The 17,116-nt window shown below is 40.0% G+C and overlaps 1 protein-coding gene across 4 annotated transcripts in view; it reads left to right on the forward strand.

Moving 5' to 3' along the window:
- The first annotated feature begins 423 nt into the window (after nt 1-423).
- Nucleotides 424-17,116, forward strand: part of cdc42bpb (CDC42 binding protein kinase beta (DMPK-like)) — a 71,214-nt gene continuing 54,521 nt past the window's right edge. For 2 of the 4 annotated variants that reach the window (XM_049482636.1, XM_022686599.2), the window contains exon 1: nt 425-1,316. In XM_049482636.1, coding sequence (XP_049338593.1) covers nt 1,142-1,316 — 175 coding nt within the window. In that variant the 5' untranslated portion in view covers nt 425-1,141. Of the gene's footprint in view, nt 1,317-17,116 lie in introns of all 4 variants that reach the window. The other 2 variants (XM_049482623.1, XM_049482644.1) reach the window with 2 other exon arrangements.

Below are 17,116 nucleotides of genomic sequence, written 5' to 3' on the forward strand. Positions count from 1 at the left end.
CGGAATTCTGTGTAGCCCAAGAATACCCTGCTAAAAAAATCCAGCAGGTCATTCAGAGAAAACATACAATATGGTAGCCAAGAGGTAGTTAACAAGCTAGACAGCCAGTAACGTTTTAAGGTATGTTTTTGTTTTATAAATGACCAGCTGGACTAGAGCTGGATTGACCAACATCCCTCTTAACGTGCCTCTTAAAGCTTGATTTTCAGAACATATTTTAGTGTAAAAGCTCCTTAGAACTGGCAGCATTGTCCCTGGCACGGGGTAGCGCATGTATGACCCCAGTACAGTGTCTGTGGAGAGACTGCAGGCTGTGCTGCTACTGCTGCTGGTCTGTGATGAGGTCAGTGCTCGCCCGCTCCCGGTATGTGTCAATCAGGGCGTTACGTCACGCATCTCCATGGCGTTTCCGGCGCGGTGGGCGGGGCTCCGGTGTCCCGGTCTGGAGGAGTGTTTGGAGGGGGGAGCGCGAGCGAGCGCAGCCTGGACTCGGACACGCGCGGCCATATTCGGCTTTAGACTCAGCCACACCGGCTAGCACTGGGGCTAACAGCGGAGAGCCGCCGACCGGAGGAGGACCGCCGCCCCCTGAGTCCGCGCACACCCGCACTTGCGTATAGCGCGGGCGGAGGGAGCCGCCGGCGGTGGAGGTGCTTGCGGTCAGGGAGAGGGAGGACACGGCTGGCTGTTCGGGATATATAATAGCTGTGTTTCGGGCCGAGTCTGAGGGAATGGGCGTCCGGTCAACGTGAGACTCGACGGGATTAAAAAACTGGCTTCTGACCGCCGAAAGTGCGGGTTTCCCGTCAGGAACCTCGTCAGTGTGAGCTGGAGCAGATGGGAGCCCCGGGGCCTCGAGTGTGAGACGGGGGTTTTGCGAGGCGGCCGATTAGCTGGAAGCTTCGTTTAGCAACGCTGAGCCCGATGTTGGGCTTGTTTTGCTAGCTGGCTAGCTGAGCAGCTAGCTAGCAAGTTGGAGTCTGGCACTCCAGAGCTCCAGTAAAAGGCCGAACAGACACTCGGGAAACTAGTGGTTTCGCTGCGCCCGGCGGTGCGGGGTGGTCTCTGCCCCCTGTTCCTGTTCACTCCGGCTCGGGGTTGTTTTTTCCAGGCTAGAGGGAGGGAGTGGTGCTGATAGAAAATGTCTGCGAAGGTTCGCCTGAAGAAGTTGGAGCAGTTGCTCCTGGATGGTCACCAGAAGAACGCCAGCTCGCTGAGCGTCGAAACCCTGCTGGATATTCTCATCTGTTTGTACAACGAATGCAGCAGTTCGCCCCTGAAACGGGAGAAACATGTGACGGAGTTTCTGGAATGGGGTGAGTTGCTCTCGGCTGGTCTCTGTGTGATGATGATGGCCATTGATTGTATCAGCCCCTAATCAACGGGTGTCCCCATTGTAACTGTTCCAGTTAACTAGCTGAGCTGAGCTGGTCCTGGAGGGCCTCTCTGCCCCGCTGCACTTTTTTAGTGTTTCTCTGCTTTTAACACACCTGATCCAAATAATCAACTGATTAACAGCTCATTCTATAGTTGGAGTAGTTGTGTTAAAGTAGGAAAAGCAATAGCCTAGCCCTAACTACAATGTTCAGGACCAGGGTTGGGAAACACTGAGATAGTTAGTTAGGTTGGCTATCTGACCTCATCACTGATTCAATCTGAATATAGTCAGTCAGACATAACCAATATGCCATAACCAGTGTGATATCCTCCCAGAGAGCTGGTTAACATGAACATGTAGTCCCCACATATGAATATCAGTGATGAGACCAGATGGGGTTTCACCTGGATTTGCCCAATCTGAGTTGAGATTAAAGTAGGTTGTAACGATTGGCTCCATTTAGGAAGTCCATGTGGATTCCAGTGAAATCACATTTACAAACCCACAAAGATACCATGCCCTCCTGATAGCCACCCAGCTCATGTTCCACCCACTGAAAATTCAGTTTGGGTGACAGCTGGTCACTTTTAGTTCTGTACACTAGTGCTATATGTCAGTACGATAGTTAGCTATTTAAGTTGTCAATTCTAAGTTTGTAATGTTGACCGTGCATTAGGCACCAGCTGTACATGGATTTTGCTTATGAGCCTGCTAGCTTCAGATTTAAGTATCCTTTGTGGTCCGATTGGTTTATCTTTGAAGAATTTGCCTTCTCATTAAGAAGAGACATTCATGAACAAAGCTCATGGGTTTTAGTTCCTTCTTAATATAAACCCAAATTCCCCTCAACTTCCCTTAAAGCCAAGTTTAGTCATGTAGAAGTAGACTGTTGCTTGGTGAATAATTAACAGCTCCTCTGTAACGCTGAACCCGTTCCTCCATCTTATGCCAAGACCCTGTGGTTTACTTAGAACTGTTGTGTGTGTATTTATTTGTTGAGATTGTTGGCAGGCAAAGCCCTTACACCACCTCCTCTTCTAACACCATGTAGTGGAGCTTGCTCTCTGCTGGAAATGAATCCAAGGTGGGCACCGTCACTACTGTCTCTGGGCCTGCCCTGGCCTTGTGTGAGTGGTTAGCCAGCACAATGAGAGGATTCTCTACTCAGAGAGTTTCAGTGACGTCAGTAATGAGATTACAACCCAGTGTGTCTACTCCCTAAAAGAGCACCACTGTCCTTGAGAAACCCGTCACAAGCAGGTGCCACCTCACATCCCATTACTAGTGATAAGCCCTGAGTGTGACTCAGGAAACCCACCAGTGTGCTCCTCCTTAGGCTGCTGGGCCATTCACTTCCTGTCTGGGCTTCTGGTTGTGGAAAGTTAGGCTAGTTGACTCAGTAGATCCGGTGTGGTCAGCCGGAATCCGCGTGAATGATGTTAGGGATGCTATTTTGAGAGTTCTAATGTCTGTTCTTTTTTAGAGAACTCAATACACAGTTGTTTACTACAGTAAAGCATGTACCTGTTGCTGGGTGATAATAATACAACTCAAATTGCAACAAATTGTGTTATTTAGGCATGTGCAATAATCTCAGTAAAAAATTGACCACTATTATCTGTGTTAGAAAAAGAATTGAGCGACTTTTTAGCAGTAGTAACTTTTAGTTTTCTTGTGGTGTCTCAATCTAGTCTTTTGGCATATCTTAGAATGGTGAACTATATGTATACATATGTCTTCATCATTCATTCAGTTTAAACATAGCATGAACTTCAAAAAATGAGGGTTGTAAAATGGGTCAATTCTAAATCCCTAAATCACTATGACCCTGTGTTCTTGTCCTTGTCCAAGATTGTGGTACAGTAACATGCCACAGACACTGCTTGAGAAAGTGGTGAATTTGTTTTACTTTGTCAGCTGTCAATTTTTGTGCAGCAGCTATACAATAATATGTCACAATAATCTGTTAATTGTGTGGGCTTTGCTTGATGCAACATCCCAGGAAAAGGGCATTAAATGGTGCTTGTGGATGCAAAAGCATGGCAAATTAGTTGGTAGCAACCAAAGCCAAAAGCTAACTCTGGCCTAGCAGCATTCCAGATGAGGCAGTTTAGTTAGCTGACAAGATAGCAGCACTATCTGGTAAAACTTGTATTGTTTGAAATAATTACTTAAAAATGCAGTGTTATTTCATGCCGATGGCTGTATTAACAATGTGGCTACATGTGATAATACTGTGTGAGAAGTCACATAGCGATCAGAGATGTCAGTAAATAGTATTTGAGAGAACAAGATATAGCTAGACTATATAAAAAAAAAGTTTAATAAACATAGAGTTACAAAACTGAATGACAGTCTAGAATGTAACATTTTAATAGCCTAATAAGGTGATTTGCTTGTGTAAATTATGTGACTGTATTTTGACTGTATTTAACTGCTTGATTTGGCTGGTATTCTATCATAATTTCTCATTAGGCAAAACATTAATTCGTAATTTTTAATGTTAAATGGTATTTATTTTAGTAATGTATGGAATGATTGGTAAATACAATAATTAGTCTGAAATGATTAATTAAGCACTGGCAGAAAATACTGAATAATAATAAACGGAATAATTGCAAATATATTTCATTTATATTATTTCAGTCATATGGCAGTGTTTCCTCTTACATTAGGATTTTGTCAGCAGCGACAGGAGGCTGTTTGGCTATTTTTGCAGAAAGATATGAGCTGCACAGAGCTAGGACAGGATAGGCTGTTGAGATGTGATAAAAGTAACACATTTATTAAAAACCTGCAAAAAATGTTGTGGCTAAATATTGTTTGGTTCTAGTCATGAAATTTCATTTTGGTGTGTCTCTAAATTATTTGTTCTGTTTGTTTTGTTTAATTAGGTCAAATTAGGTCCAAAGAGCAGCTGTGGGAACTGCTCCTGTTCTATCTGACAGATATTGACGTTTTACACTATTGACTCGAGCTGTAAGTCCACAGTCCATCACTGCTCACTCAGGCACTTTACTTACTGCTTAGACGCTCATATGTGTGGAGAATCAGGTCAAAGACCTGTCAGGTGGGATGTCTTGCAGTTGCAGTATCTGTTTAGAGATTATATGTATATTATATGTGTATTTCCTCAATCGATGTTCAGGATAATATGTTAGACATGGCTCTGTTTTGTTCGTGAAAGGGAACGTTGAAAGGAACGCCGGGTGGTGTCCCCCCCAGAGGAAGAAGTGGCATCGAGGTCAGCAGGATATAGACTGTGGTATGCAGGTGTTTAGGCTTGTGTGCCTACCTGATAACAGGGCGGTGGTGACAAACTAAAGGAGGGGATTAAGGGATGTAAACATAGAAACTAGGGGTGGGAATCGTTTACTATCTCACGATTCGATTCGATTCCGATTTTGGGGGCCACGATTCGATTCAAAATCGATTTTTGATTCAAAACGATTTGAATTATAAAAATTTCTGCTTCTGGCTTATGAATCTTATTGAAAAAAAACCCTCCATAATATACACTGGTCCTGGAGCAGGTAATGTGTTACAAAAACAATAAAATGTGCAGGAATGTGGGTCCTCAGTGACAGAGGAATCACTGGGATATCACAATGACGTTAATGAACAATAAATAAATAATAAATAACACTGCTTTATTACCAGGCTACTAGCGGTGGTGTGTAGGTGACGCTGCTGGGCTGATGTGATGATAGCAGTGGAGCGCTAAAGTTCAGGAGCAGCTGCTGATTAACTAGTTAATTTAAGGTCGTTGTATTTCTTCAGAAAGGGGGCAGGAGGTGGAGAAATTAATTCATATGGTCCATTCCTTAATTCCTCTGTGATGAGGAGCTGAAATTAGCTCTGATTAGCTTATTGTATTTTTCCGTTCCGCCTTAAACGCTGCAGCCCGCTGCCACCTGTAGCGTTATTTAAGGTGGAACTGGAAAGTTAGCTAGTTAGCTAGCTAACAGTTACTGAAACTAACTACTAGCGATCTTTTTTATGCTTGTTATGAAGCATTCTGCCATAAAACATTGAAACTACACGTTAATCTAATGTAATATAGTGCTTGTTCTGCCATCTTACCGGTGATTCTCAAACACCTACGCTCTGTGTGTGTCTGGAAGATCTCCGTTTGAAAGGACAAGCGCTATCCCCAGGGTTGCCAGGTCCAACAAAAATACCCAGCCCAAAATCAGTCTAAAACCCGCCCCTCAGAATCGATTTTGGGACATTTTAAATCGATTCTGAATCGTAGTAAATGAGAATCAAGATTCTTATGTGAATCGATTTTTTGGCACACCTCTAATAGAAACCCACATTTACTTGCAGTTGCAAAATTTGTAAGGTCTCTGATGCATACATTATTTGATCTTTATAGTATATATTCACAATAGCATTGGTTTATGATTTTTTTATGTGTGTGTGTGAGTCAATGTGAGTCTGTTTGAGAACAGATGTGTCACTTCTCTCTGTGGTTGTAATGGGATTCTCTATTCATCACAAAGGAACGTAGGAGACTAGCTGTGCATCTCTAAGGAGGGTAGCAGCTGAATGGCTGGCTTACCTCCGGTGTTTACGTGTAAACAGCATTGGGTAGTGTTCTCCGATGGCATGCTGCAGAGCAGGTTATGCTTCTGTTTAATTCTGACCCAGAGAGAAAGAGGGAGAGAGGAGAGAGAGGGAGCGGGAGCAGCAGCGCTAGCAGGGAGTAGGCTTAGGAAACATTGCTACAGCTCTCTGGCTGGCATTCCCCCATGGGATCAGCACTGTTTATCTGTGCCAGTCTCGAACATCAAAGCCACTGCTAGTCAAGCATGCTGTGCTGCTGCGAGAGCTTTGACTAGAGGATACTCCCCTTCTGAACCCTTAACCCTCCCAGCACACTGCTTTTCAAAAGGATGTGGAAGAATGAAATCTAAGACAACAAAACTACCTGGTCCCTGTGGAGAAATCAGTGTTTGTCACTCGCTGTATCCGTGGCCTAATTTTGAGAGGTCTTGTATAGGCTGTCTCTTACATCCTCATGAAATAGACAGAAATGAGAGTGCAGTGTATTTTTGGGGCCTGAATATTTGTAATTGTAATGCAGTGATAAAACATTTCCATAAACTAGGGCTGAAGACTTAACAGTTTTAGCAAAAGTAGTCTTTTATTTATTTATTTTTTTTACCATACCACAGAATATATATATGCTATTATATTTTAAGTGATGATTTACCAGACTCTGTTGTAGGACTACACAAGAATTTGATATGCATGTATATTACAACAAAAAAAAGGTTTTAATAATGCTGATATTTCAGTATCTCTCGCCAGAGACCAGAGTGAACTACAATAAGAATACATATGTTGAACAGCAGAACACAGAGTTTCCCTAAACTCCTTTATAACTAGCCTTAACAAAAAATGCACCCCTGCATCACGATAAGCCCAAATATGATCATCTATTGGTTAAAATTGGTACTGCGCCATCAGGAAGACGCTAATTATCCGGCAAGAACTCGTGAATCATCAGCAAAATATGGTCAAATATTTAAGTTTTGTTAAGATTTCCATCACAAATTGAGACATATATAAGTATCCAATGATCTGAAAAACATAAGGCATTTGTGAATTGTAAATGTTTATAAATGTGTTTTTAGATGAATGAATGTGCATTAAACTCACACTATTTACAATTATAAAAATATTCAGAATTATTTCAGTCCCACATTATTACTTCCAGAGCAGTAGATGCTCTGAATTGTAATCGGGTTTGATGAAGCTCATCATCATTTAAGTGAATCAAGCAATCAAGCTATCTTATAAAAAGACTGCACAGTTCCCATTCTGCCTTTCATTATGAGAACTTTCCACTGCTTTCTGTAAAAACTACATAACACACTACTTTACTTTTACTTTCAATACTTGAGTAGTACATTTAAGAATAAACTACTTGCAATACTTGAGAACAAAAAATGTTGAATACTTTAGTACATGCCTGGTGCTTAAATAATACTTTTTGATTGAGCACTTGTGCTTTTTCTCAAGCCTAAATGTATTTTATACATCTGTTTAGTTTACTGCATTCAAGCCGAGCACAGAAGCCAGAACACCCTGTTCTTCTATAGTCTGGCAGTGTCAGTGTGTGATGACTTACACCACAGGTGGTGACATTATAATGTTTCCATCAATGTCAACTGAAAGTATATAAAAGAAGTATATAAAATAGTGCTCCACGTATTGTGCGTATCATTTAAGCCCTATTCTGGAGTGGGGGTGCACAGTTTAACTCTGCAGTGACCCTGACACAATACATTATATGTCCTAATGTTGCTGGACTAGAATTTGCCCCTGTTGCTGACACAGATGCCTGATGTAGAGAAGTATTGCCAATAGAATGTGGAGCAGATAAGACAGGAACATACAAGGACCATGCCTTATGCCCAGCATAGGCAAAAGGGCTATAAAGCCCCTAAATTGAGCTGTGGTGAAGCAGAACTGTGTCCTCTGAAATGCTGGTGCACCATGCATAACTTTTGGGGCGGGATTGTGATCATCCAACAACCTAAGCTTACTAATGCTTTTGTCACTGTTGCATTTTGGAAGTCAAAAAGTACATTTCAGAAGGTAAGATGGAAGAATGAAATAAAAACCAACAAATTCCAGAATTAAGAATTATACCCATTACATCACCAAAAAATAATTTACTTTCTTAGCTTTTCTTTCTGACCGTTTAATGCCATATGCCATATTTTTCATGCCTAGTGCCCAGAAGAAAATCTGGTGATATGACCTCTGTGTTTGCATCTTTATTCTGTAGATATCATGGCAACAACTTGCATGGCTCCAGTTGGAGATTCTTGTTAGCACTTATGGCCAGATTCATGCAAAACTAACACAAGCTCTTTTAAATGCTTTTTTAAACGTGTTTTATGTCGTTACTACCCTCGTTAATTTAAATCTCCTGGGGTAAAGTAGAGTTGTAAAAGTTTTGCTGCTTGCTTGCCTCTCAGAATGTTCCATTCTGTAAATTGAAACCTCATAACATTTTGCATAAAACTGTGGTGCAACACAGCAAGATCAGCAATTATATGCTAATTGAACAGAGCAGTGAGGGATTCAGTGTTTAAGGTGGTTTAATTTGCGGTGTGTCCAAACGTTTGTAGACACCCCTTCTAAATAATGCACCAAGTTAACCATTCTATATTTAAACTAATCAGATCTACAGCTGATCCATGACTCAGCTTTTTAGGCAGTTTCACAAAAAAACTCCCTTTTTTACTGGCTTTGTACTGTGGCAATTTGTAAGAGGTAGACATGACTGACCTATCCTTTCCTAATCAGAAAAAACACAATTGTGTTCTTTTCTTTCAGTTGTTACAAAGCCAAAGAGGATTTACAGAATGTCACCAGAAATTTTCCTCATTGTGTTTTGTTTGTGGATATGACATTTTATTAGATTTTCTTTATTATTTGTTTAGTTTTTTTTTTGTATTATAATGTTATTCTCACTCAAAGTTTTGAAGTAAAATCAGTAGTAAAATCAGACCATGTGAAATATTAGCTGACTACACTGCCATGTAATAAACCAAATGATTGTTCCCAAGTAACAGACTCCAGACACCTCCACTTAGTCAGACTAAATCAAATTGCTATAGACCGAATTATGGAAAGTGGCTAGTTGTGAAATACGTCTTTGAGAAAAGGATGAATTTACACTTTATCTGTAAGGAGTAGAAATCACAGGCATCACAAGATATGATATCGCACTATGTTGCCCACGATAGCGATGATATCACGGTACTGTGATTCTGCGATGTCACAAGACAATTCTCTACGATACTTCACAGCAGCTGTGTTGCTGAAGAGGATGAACTACTCCTAAATTCAAATACCAGAAATGATATATTTGACAACAACAAAACGTTTCTCTTGACCACAGTGCCAACACATATCGGTTGCTGGTCATCTCCTAGAAGACAAAAGCATAAAGGCAAGGTCTTTAGTGACAAGACCTGCAGTGCTGCTTTTGGCACTGTCAATAGTTTAAGTAGCACTAAAGGCCTATTTACACCAAAAACAATATTTGGCTGTCAGAAACTGATGCAATTGTTAACATAGAGGAACCTTAACACTGTATTATGTAATGTGAACTACTAATAAAATTAAAATAAAAAAATAAAAACAAAGTTCTCAGCCAAATGTGCAACTATACTATAGTATAAATATAAAGCTGACTGTTTAAAGAGAAGCTTATTCTAGTTTTGCATTGAAAATGTAGCATTCCTACCTGCAAGCTAAAAAAAAAATGACACAATGTTTCAAAATGTTGTTCTTAAAGGTAAGAGAACATGGCGAGTCAGGACAGGGCTTGTCTGGAATGTCTTTCAAAACAAATGGTGCACACTTCTACATAAATCCTGCAGACAAACATACAAAGAATACAGAGTACAAGTTCTTACTTTGTCATTGTAAACTGTCTAGCAGTCCTTTTTTAAAGGACATCATTTTTGAAACATGTAAAAGTCACCTGACTTCAGGCCGAAGGGAATTCCAGTCATTCCTGAGAATATCCTCCCCCAACATAAGGCATGTGTAGGCGGGCTCCCCTTCCCCCTTCTTTCCCCTCCTCTGCTTGAAGGTGCTAGGCCACAGGCATGACACAGATTAACTGTTCGGGTCTCCCATACTTCTGTACTTCTAAAGTCAAGTGTGTGCATGAGACCTTCTACTCTACGCAGAACATAGTATTTCTTGGCTTAACTAAATTCCCTCAGTTGAATGATTTCTTGATTTATTAGAGAACCAGTGTCTAAGTGTTTGAGTCAATAGACACTAAGCAGGCACTATAGACAGTTCAGAACATAACACTTGTTTATTAGAAGCTCTTCTTTGCTCTGATTGGTGGAGTGAGGGTGAAGAAAGGGCACAGTTTCTGCCTGCTCAAGTCTACTCTAGCACACATACTTAATCTGTCATGCCCGTACAAGCTTGATCAGATGTTTTATCTGATCCATGGTTATTTAACACAGTGGAGATATTGGTTGAGGCAGAGGGTGGTAGTTGAGCATTTATGTTTGCACTGCCATTAGGAATTTTAGTCTAATGGCATTATAACTGGCATTATAACTTTAAAAGGCTCTTTTACTTATATTTATTTAATCAAATACTGATTGTGTTAACAATAGAAATTCTTCTGCTTAACATTGTTTACAGATTATTTAATTTTGATTTAGTTTCAAGTACCTACCAGCTTTATAAAACTACCTATTAATCTGTGCTAACAGTAACACAATTTATACAATTCTATGACACATTTTAAACCTAAAAATCATTACACATTTAGCATCAGTTAAAAAAAAAAACTCAATGTCTGTTAAAAAGAGCGAACAAACAAGACTTTATGATAAATTCGCATACTGCCCACACACCCAGAGGAAGGCGCGGGATCCCCAGCTCTAATACATCAGCTGAGAAGAGACTGTGCTGGCAAGCATCACAATGGGCATAATGAGTGAGAGTGCCATCAATCCACCCAAAGAGCATGGCCAGTTTTGGGATCTGGTTAGCCTAATTTTAGCCTTATCTAGGGTTATCTTAACTTGATTACTAAAATTCTGTTCATCGCAAAACATGCTAAAATGTTACTGAAACCCTACCTCTAAAGGCTAAGATGAGAATGAGAATAAGCGGCTGGTGTCTGAAATTGCCGTTTTTAAACAGATACATTTAGAGCCACAAGTTTCAAACTCACTCCTGTCTGAGAGAGTAACGTCGAGTGACTGGTGTTGGAATAAGGGCAAAATGTGACTGTACTACCATGTTTGATAAGCTAGCTAAATTAGCTAACAGCCTAAACACCACAGCACATGCTGTGTTAACGCCGTATACCTAAGAGCACATATTTGAGTACACTTAAACTTGTTTGAAACTCACAACTATGGTGGAGCTGTAACCCACTTCCCACCCCAACTATCAGATACATCATAATTTTGCCCAACCTTAGTTAATACAGCAGGTAAAGTGTTTTTTTTGGGTTATTTTTAAGGTTTATGTTTGCTATTTATCTGAACAATTCATGCTCTTAAACACACATGTCAGAGTCACAACAAACACATTGCAGTCATGTATATCTTTTTTTTTCCCTTTTAAATGCAGTCTGTGCCTTCTAACTTAGCATATACTTTAGTGAAATATACTCTAAATTAGTAAAGGAAAATGTATCACTTCTCTTTCTTTGCAAAACTGATTGTGGGTGTGATGTCACAAAATCCCCTTACATGGTGCTACTGATCATTATGTGACTCCTGTCTTTGAAGTAGCAATTTTTAAGGACATCAGTTAGACTTAGATGAGTGTTGTGTCAGTAGTTCCAATCTAGATTCATTTTGGATCAATAATGCAGCCAATGAGTGACCATTAAGAACGTAAGCATGGATAAGAGATGAAAGCCACAGAGGCTGTGACCTTGACACAAGCTGTGTTCTCAATCAAGAAATGTCACTGATCCTTTCATACCTTTGGTGATTGTTCTCAGTGGTCCATTTGGTGGGGCACTGCAGCTGTTTTTCCTAGGCCATATGTGAGGCTTTCTTTTTCCATGATTCCAATACAGGATAATGTGATGGTATGAAGCGGAGATCAGAGAGATAAAGTGTAGCATCATCCACTAATCTCTACAGTTTGTGTATGTGTGTCCTTTCTTTGCCTCATTCAAGTTGTGTCCCTTGCACATTAGAGCCATTTTAGGATCCATAAAAGTCCGTTTGATGTGTTAGTATTTATTTATTTATTTAAAAAAAGAGCAAAATTGCATCACTGTTGTGGTCAGATCTGTGTCTTTTAGCCCACAGAAGGGGAAGCTAAATTTCACATCTGAGGAAAAGGAAGTTGTTTGTACTGTTCGAAACCAGGGTTTGTGGTTAGGAAATCTGTATTAATGAGGTCAGCTTATGCTGTGTTTAAAATGTGTTGGGGGTGTAGTCGTGCACCACATGAGGCTTACCTTTCATCATGGTAAGATGTGAGGATAGAATCCCAGTTTGCTCCAATGAATTGTGATAAGAAAGAAGCTTGGTCCAGTTGCAGCACTTGGCTCTTGTTTTGTGCTGTGCAAATTTTATGGTGCCATAAACAGACATTACCCACAGCCTGCAGCAGTGAGATGTTCTCAGAAGTTGACTGTGCATTGTGTAACTGGTTTTGTGGGAAGAAAGAACTATTAAATATAATTCCTGCAGTATTAGCACTTTTGACTGGGGTCACCTTTAAACTAAAGTTGTTCACATAACAGAGAACCTAGTGTTCTAAATTGGATTGATTAATTAAGCAATAATACACGAGAGGGAGTGCTATAACGTGTAATATTGGTCTGTGACTGCAGCACAGCAGTGCCAAAATTGTACGTCATAGCATGAACCTCGAGTGGATTATTGCGATTATTCCATAGTTCCATTATCTCTGTTTATTGAGACATTTTGAGTTAAAGTGGATGCCAAAATATGATCTGTTTGGTTTTAAAAACTCTACAAGCTAAAATAGTTTCTATGCTGCTCTTTTTTTGTGGCTGTGTTAATTGGCTGGTAGGCGCTGCATTGTTGCTAGGTTACCTGTATGTGGTGGAGTAATACATGGAGATCTTCGGTTACAGTGCATTACCGTCTGATAACAGCACTCATAGAACACCTCTCAGCCAATCACATTGCAGGATCAAAACTAACTGTGGTATAATTGATTTTACAGCATGATTACTAAATTTATAAGCAATATTGATAATGAGTCGCTTTGTGTCTTTGTAGACTTAAGTCATAAAGACCATAGTTCAGTTGTTTGTCAATAACTGTTGGCTTCACTGTAGTGGTTGTTAATCCCTTGTTGCGTTATTTGGGTTTGCAGTCACTAGAGGCATGCATTTTTTCTAGCTCCAATCAGTTGTTTCTGGCAAAATTAAGGTTTTTTTACTGCATGATTTGACGTAATGGACAGTTTATCAGAAACATTTTCTCAGATAAAATAAGTGTCGGTGATCTTTTGCTTGGTTCAGCTGGTATGAGATTGAGGCAAACCGTGCTATAAGATTGTGGAAGTCAGGAGAGCCGTTGAATGACACAGCAAGTAATGGCGACCAACTTTGCTGTAGGCACTCAAAATGCAGATGCAAAATGCAGACCCTGCAGATTCAAAAGTCCCTGGAGCCCAAGCTTCAGGATCACCGTATGAGGATGCACAATAGTGTCAGAACTGATTCAGCATTTTAGTATCGCCCTTTGTCATAGGTCAATCAGGTTCACTTCACTGGGTTTGTAAAGTAAAGTATTTTTACTACAGGATGTTTGTAACATGTATGACCAATGCACAAAAGATAAGAAATCTCTGCATTGTGGAAGTGACCACTCATTTAAAAGACTGCTTTTACCTCCAAATATGGGATAAAGTGTTATAAAAAGTGTCAATTTCGTTTTGTATAAACCTGATCTTTAAACTCACTTAAATTGATGAAATTTTAGTTAGAAATTTGCAGCCACATGTTTATAACATGTACATAAACTATAGCCTGTGCTACAGAGTGACTTGACTGAAGCATAGTGCCTCTGAGGAGTCCATAGTTCCTCTTCTGTATTTGACTGATGTTGCCATTTACACAAAATTGAGCAAAATATTTAGACACGTGTGTATTCGCATGTAACCTGAGGCTGTTTTTTGGCATGTTTAACTGTTGAATCAGTTAAAATGTTGGATCAGTTTGTAAAAATGGCTGGTGTATATGGTGCATTCCTACGCTAATAAAATCACTGAGAAAAAACTGAGTAATAATTATCCCCACCAATAAGTTTCCCCACCTCCTCAGGTAAAACAAATTGGGTTTCAACTGAGCTTTTGATTGCAAGTTGTATTATTTGTAGTGATTCATTCATTTGTTTATTCTTTTAAGCAAGTTAATTTATGGCAAGCTACCACCACTGTACCGAAGCCACTAGTGTTGTAAGTAGTGGGGATTTCAAGAGCCTCCACCTCTGTCTTTTTGGCTTTTATTGTCATCCTCTGGCTGATGTTTTCCTCACAGCCGGTAGAAGAGGATATTGTTGAGGTTGGTTGAGCTGTGAAGGTGTTCAGGCCTTCCTCAGACATCTCCCCCTCGGATGGCTGGCTCATTCCTCAGCTGGCACACAAGAAAAGTTATCCGATTTCCCCAAGGGAGCCCTGGAGTAAATCCCTGAGAGCTGAGGATTGCTGTGCAGCCTTCCATGTAAGAGCCATGGCTTTACATCTTGAGAGACTATACCTGCTTGTTTATTCCCATCACATTCCTGTTACTCCCAAGATGTTCAGTACATGCCATGCAGAGTTCCAGCCCTGGGTGTGCATGGCTGGCTGACAGGCAGCAGGCTCCGATGGGAGCTGCCGGTAAATGGCTGGTTTTGGTGGGGGCTGGGCCTGCGTGGCAGCTGGTGCAGGATAATAGATTAACCCTGGGCGGGGCCTTGATGCTTTTACCTCCTGTTACCAGCCAAGCCACCCCCTCCTCCTCACTCTACCAGCCTAAGCACTTCCACTCCCCTCCCCGGTCTTCTCACATCGACGTCCCTATTAATGTTTAATAAGCCATTTTGTGCCTGTCAGCCCTATTCACTGCCATGCCATGTCAATTGGAGCTGCTTTATGATATTGCTTGTGTCTGAGCCGCTTTGTGTCTTTGTAGAATGAAGTCATAAAGATCGTAGTTCAGTTATTTGTCCAAACGTTGGCTTCACTGTAGTTGCTGTTAATCCCTTATTGCTCTATTTTGGTTTGCAGTCACTACAGGCATGACTGCTTCCTAGCTCCAGTCAGTTGTTTCTGGCCATGGTTTCATCATTCTATCAACAAACACTGGCTTTTCATGAATTACAGTTTCCCTTATGGGCTTTTCTCATGAAGATAACATTACATCATCACTATGTAGCTATGCTTATTAACATCCTGAAGAAGGATCTGTTTCATTGGTGGACAGATTTTGTTTTTGTAGAGCTTTTTCTGTGCCTTTGATGCAGGCCTCACCTGTAAGGAGTGTTCTCATAATTCTTTAACTGCCAACTAGTTGTGATGCCTAACAGGGGTGTGCCAGCTTTCAGGGCATGTTACTCAAGTGCAGTGGCTTTTGGAGCTTAGTTGCCCCACCTTAGGGTTTGGTCTCTGTTGCTGTGTCTCAACCCCAAAGCTCACCACTAGTACGCTTACTTTAATAGCTCAGATGTTTTTGGTTGGTTTTGTATATGTACACAGCACATTTCTAGAGTTTGAAAATCTGGAGTTAAACACAAATGTGGGAAAGTTTTAAATTGTATGAGTTTATTCTCCAAGTTAAGTTGAGGGGAACTATTTAGAGGTGTAATATTCCAGTTTATTCCAAGGTGTATGAGCATCATTTATGTGCATAATGGATGTGTCCCCAATCCTACTTTACCATCAGTGTGTAGTCTTGCTCCAGGGTACCTTCCATTGGGTATTCCATTATACTTAATAAAATGGTTGTTTGCCTAGTCAACATGTTGTTGACTATAAGAGCAAGTTACCATTGTCTGTACTCTAAAGTGTGACAATGTGTTGGCAAAGCACTAAGAAGATCAATGCAGAATTAAAGTTCCCATGCAATGGAAAAACACACTGGCATACACTTGTTGAGTATGAAAATGTTATTGTGATCAGTAATGGAGCTTTTTGTTTGCCATTTTCTTCTAAATGTTCCAGTGTTTTAAAATATTACAATGTTTTTAACAATAAAAGTTTAATAATACACATTTTTGCATTAATCATTAACACTGTGAAGGAGTTTATGTTAAAATTAACTCCAGCTGAGAGCTGTATTTAACTCTTGATGGAATAAGTATTTTAAGTCCCACAACAGTTTAGATTTAACTTCTGAACAGAGTTCAAATGCCAACTCCCAGAAAAGAGTTACTCTGTCATAAAGTGTTTTCGATTATCATGCATATACACTAAGAATTAGGTGATATTTACTCAGGGAATTTAACCAGATTTTGCTGTGTAGGTAATAGGGTTGCAACGGTATGAGATTTTCACGGTATGATAACCGTCTCAGAAAATACCATGGTATCACAGTTTGTTACATATATTATTATACTGACCCTTAAAGAAATTACAACAAAGGTTTTTTGTTCAGTTAACTATTTATTGTAGAAACCTGGAACAATTATATAGATAATGTCTCCTTAAAAAAAATAAGCTGTACACCATCAGGTGAAGGAAACCAGGTTTTTCCACTACTCTTAAGGGCATTAAGATTGTATATAAAAAAATATATATATGAATATATATATATATATATATATATATATATATATATATATATATATATATATCCTGTATTTAAAATATTCAGTATAATTATTTAAGTTTAAATTATTTAATATCTGTTAAACTGAGCCTGGGTCAGTGTCTGATCAACAACTGTTGTAAACGTCCTTTTTACTGCCAAGTTGGTATATAACCAGATACTGCAGAAAGAGGGGATTTATTTCTGACATGATCCTCACAACAGAGACTTCTATTTTAAGGCTTTCACATCGAGTCTGGTTTTAACATATGAAAAACAGGCACGTCAGAATTTGAAAATGAAGGCATGTAATTGAATGGCGTCTTTCACATCCAGTCCGGCCAGGACCTTTACACGGACACGTGAATCCATCGTAGCACGCACTGTACCTGCGTGCCCAAATTTCGGATAACTCGGCGCTTTTGCTTACCGCGTGGGTTGTG

Source organism: Astyanax mexicanus, chromosome 1 (genome assembly GCF_023375975.1).
Source record: "Astyanax mexicanus isolate ESR-SI-001 chromosome 1, AstMex3_surface, whole genome shotgun sequence".
NCBI classification, from domain to species: domain Eukaryota; kingdom Metazoa; phylum Chordata; class Actinopteri; order Characiformes; family Acestrorhamphidae; genus Astyanax; species Astyanax mexicanus.